General features: G+C 30.2%; 1 protein-coding gene across 1 annotated transcript in view; it reads right to left on the bottom strand.

Annotated features, from left to right (window-relative positions):
- Positions 1-4,405: 4,405 nt before the first annotated feature.
- LOC101502121 (histone H2B.3-like) overlaps positions 4,406-4,786 on the bottom strand; it is a 609-nt gene continuing 228 nt past the window's right edge. Inside the window, exon 2 of the mRNA XM_027333128.2 lies at positions 4,406-4,781. Within this exon, the coding sequence (XP_027188929.1) occupies positions 4,512-4,781 (270 nt within the window). The 3' untranslated portion in view covers positions 4,406-4,511. The remainder of the gene's footprint in view (positions 4,782-4,786) is intronic.

Below are 4,786 nucleotides of genomic sequence, written 5' to 3'. Positions count from 1 at the left end.
TCGTAATTTTTTTTTTTATTAACATCTCTACAAATATAAAATAGATCTTTCATTCAATTTCTATTACAAAAATTATAACACCACAACATTAAAATATAATCATTTTTAACAAATAAAAAAATTCTAATATGATTAAATTATAACATTTTTTAACATAAAATTAACCTCAAATATTTCAGTGTTCTTCTCTAAAAAACCTAAATTGCACTTTCTTCTGATTCATTGTTTCAGTCATCTTCTCGTTTTAGAATTCCACACGTTGCGTTGCAATTCATCAAATAAAAAAAATTAAGCATAATGAATTTGATTAAAGGTTCAAATATGTCACCATTGTAATTAGTTCACCATCCCTTACCATTATTAGGTCTAAGACTAGAACTTGGACTTTCTTATTTGCCGCTCCTCCCTTTGCAATCAAATTATACTTCCACTTTTAGACTTTTTATTATATTCTTTTAAAATCTCTTAATCTCCACATCAAGATGAAAAATATGATTGAGAGTCAATTCTAGAATCCATCATTGTCCAACAAGTACCATTAGACGAAGAAAAAGAGTATGGTAACGATGAATTTGAATATGGTGATGAATCTCAAATGGATGAAGATGTTTGTGATAGTTATGAGAATTATGATGAGGAAGATGACTAAAACGATGAAGAAAAAGGCGCGGTTTAGATTTTCTTAGGGAAGAAGACTTAAACATTTGTGATTAATTATAGGTTAAAAAATATTATAATTTAATTATATTTGGATTTTTTTAGTTAAAAAATAGTTATGGTTTAACGGTGTTATAATTTTTGTAACACATTTTAAAATAAAACTATATTTGCATGAATGTTAACCAAACAAAAAAAAAACTTACAATAACAAAATATATATATAATTGCAAGGACGAAAGACATATTTGAATCATTTAAATTTTAAGTAAATTTATTTTGCTTAGGTTGATTCAACACGTAAAAATTCGTCGAATTTACTTCATATTAAAATTAATATATATAAAAGTGTGTGTGTGAATTATAAAATTAAAATATATAAATCATTACATTAAAGTTTCATACTCATAATTTGTATCAAATCAAATTAAATAAATTACCTCACGAATTTAGTAGCAAGTAGAAGATGGGTTTGTTGAACAAACGTGTTTGAGAAGAAAAACTAAAACTGAAACATGTTGGTACGTGGAAAAAAATGGTATTTTTAAAAATTGGGCTTTATATATGTTGAATTTAAACAGATTTAACGAATTTAAACAAATTTAAGAATTTACTCGTGTTAATTTAACCTTCAAAACGAACTTATCAATTTTTGAATCTACTAACGAATTGATGCGTTTTTTGCATCTATATACGTAAATAAGTATCAATTTATATATTAACACTCGATTTTGATAATCTTAAATAAAAGATGTTTTTAGATTTTAAGGAAGATTTGTGCCAAATCGGTAGAGAAAAAACAGGATTCAACTTTAAAATAAAATACACTCATTTTGACCACAATGATCTTCAATCAAATGAATGATAGAGCTTAAAATCGAAGAACAAGCAATAATTATATAGAAGAAAGTCTCTGCGAATCATGCGATGTTTCGTTTACTAACTCAACTCAGCCATTAAGTTTACCAACACCATAAGAACTCCATAATCACTAAATATTACCAATTTACGAAATATTTGAGAATTCTATGGGTGCTAATAGAATAAGTAAAATATTATATTAAACATGAAAGAGAGGAAACTAAAGATAACTATTAAATGAAAAATAATAATTATAATGATAGATATAATGAAGTTTATATGTCTAAATTAGACCAACTAATTTTCAGAGTAACTAATTTGCAAATAACTTTAAATATGTCTAATATGTGGTAATATTATTATTAACAAGTCAAATTTTTGGAAGTTAATCACTAACTAAAATTGGGCCAAATTATGTTCAGCAAGTAGTCTATCTTTAAACCATAAACCTCCAGCCAATTTCGACCCATCACAATCATCCATGATTTTGTCGTTGGTCAGGGACTATTGTTTTGCCTTCTGGTCACACATTGACAACTCCAACCATTAGGTTGGCACTCCTTCTAAATGGGCAACCTAGCTAGTGTTACAAACCTCCCATTATCGTTGAACAAAGGCATAACAATCGAGCAAAGAGGTAACTTTTTGAGAAGATGAACAGACGAAAAGTGGCATTCAAAAACTGCAGTTAACAAAATGAGTACTGAAATATTTACCATCATCCATAGACTAGGGGAAAAGATAAGTAACAACATTTAAGATAAATATTTAAACACCGAACGCAACAAAGTACATCATGTTAATAAAAATAGTAACAGTGAATTAATTCTCAGTTCAACACGATAAAATAATTGGATGCACATTATATCCCAAATATTCAAAGATTAACCCAAATGTGGTAGTCGCAGGTATATCAAACTCTGTACCCTGCGTGGTGCTGATCATGCACCACAACACCATGTGTTTTCAACAATAAACCTACCCTTTTACTAGCCTCAACTTATTCTTAAAATTTATTGTGCATCCTTTGAAAGTTCAGCTTCCCAATTTACTTCAAAACTAAAACAAATTTCATGGAAACTGTAAGGCCAGAGTATATCAGATAAAGAACATAGTATTCACAATGACAGCCATGAGAAGAGTTTTAATAGTCTTAAGATTAATTTCTGCTACTCTTCAGGGAAACATATCCTAATTCAATGAAATGTATGAAACTGTAACAAAGCCCTTTTGCTTCAAATAAAAGAAAAAACCAAAAATAAGTGGCAAGGTTTACATTCTTGTTCGGAATGCCGCATTGTTCACTGTACGGTTTAGTGAGAATCAACAATAACCTAATTCTTCTAGAACATGTAAAAGGAAAAACTATAGTAGTTTCATCTTTGATTCCATCAAACTGTAGCCCACTTTCAAATATTTCATACAATTTGGTCTGTCTTGAAACTTAATTTTTGAAAGATTGTCAAACAGGAACAATACCCTAAAGCATTAAAGCATATATGCAATACTGTACTACAAACCATCAAAGTCTAGTAGATTAGATAGAATACATGCATGCACACAGCAATCTTCATCACTATCAAATCCAAATTTTCTCTGCAATTTAATCACTTAGCAACAGTGCTTGAACAAAATAAAATTATTATTGTTTTGCTCCCATAACTTTTACCAAGAACAGTAAAAAATATGATGCAAGCAAAGGATTAATCGCTCGTGGTAACAAAAATTTAGAACTAATGAATAAACTATAAACTTTTTCAATATAAGTGCAAAAATGAATCAACCATCAAATAATCAAAATCAATGCAAGTAAACAAGCTCAAGAATGATTGTTGCAGTTCCTACACAATAGAAACAAACAGATCCTTGTTAATCCTTCTGAGTTTTGAAGAAAGCAACAAGACCAATAGAATCTTTTATGCAACTATTGTATAAACGGAAAACACTGCGACTTACAGTCATTACATATAGGCCAGCATAGCTCAGTATCATCCCTAATATTCCAAATCAAATGATTAGGTCAGTTTCACAATATATAAAATAACAGTTTCATGCTATCGCAAGTCACAACCAAAATAAATTAACTTTCAAAAGACATAGTATGGAGCAAAGAACTTGGTATCGGCAACCATGAGCAGAGTTTTAATAGTCCTAAAATAAATTTCCACTAGTCTTCACTCTTCAGTGAACAGATCCTAGTAGACTGTATTCTGCAAAATATTAAAATAGAGATATCCAACAATAGCCCACATTTAAAGACTTCAAGCAATATGCCCAACCTTGAAACATAGAGATATCCCATAATTTTACATATACTATACATATTCTCAAAACAATATCGAAGCAGAAAACAAACCCTAAAAGAATGTAGCGATAAAACATCAAAATGCAAAACAACAAAGACTAGTAGACTTATTAGAGAGGAAACTAGCAACATAGATGCATTCACCACTCTTCCTAGGATTACATGTTTCATCACTCGCTGCAATTTCATCAATAAACAGACTCAGTAGTAGTCAAAGCAAATAATAGCCTGAAAAACTGTCACCAGAATCACTAAATAAATAATAGCCTGAAACAAAACACAAATTTTACTGTAGCGGTAGCAAAACCAAACAGCTTAAGTATTTGACAATGTCTTTCAAATTCAAAAATATTGTATTCCCAACATCACAATAAATAAGATAATGGAATAACGAAAATATATAGCAGAAGACAGGCAAATAAAAACGCAAATGATCAACAGTGTAAAACGCTAAAAAAAATACAAATATTCAAGATCAAATGCGTAAGGCAAATCCGTATTATACAGATAGCAGAACGAAACGATCACAACAGAAACAAGAGAATTGTAAAAATATTATAAGAAAAAAATTGCAAAATAAAATTAGGGCAAAATGAGATTTCATTCGAAAGGTTCTTCAATGTTACATCAAAACGTTGAGATCCAAAATATACATTATATGAACCCTAAATTAGAGAAATGTATGTATTCAAGAGCTGGTAAATTTGGTGACGGCTTTGGTTCCCTCAGAGACAGCGTGCTTAGCAAGTTCACCAGGGAGAACAAGACGAACAGCAGTCTGAATCTCGCGAGATGTGATAGTAGGCTTCTTGTTGTATCGAGCGAGTCTAGAAGATTCCTGAGCGAGTTTCTCAAAAATATCATTGATGAAACTATTCATGATCCCCATAGCCTTGCTTGAGATCCCGATGTCAGGGTGAACCTGCTTCAAAACCTTGAAGATGTAGATCTTGTAGGTCTCGA

Source organism: Cicer arietinum, chromosome 4, assembly GCF_000331145.2.
Source record: "Cicer arietinum cultivar CDC Frontier isolate Library 1 chromosome 4, Cicar.CDCFrontier_v2.0, whole genome shotgun sequence".
In the NCBI taxonomy this organism is placed as follows: Eukaryota; Viridiplantae; Streptophyta; class Magnoliopsida; order Fabales; family Fabaceae; genus Cicer; species Cicer arietinum.
The sequence above is the reverse complement of the archived record's forward strand: the minus strand, read 5'-3'. Positions and strand labels throughout refer to the sequence as shown.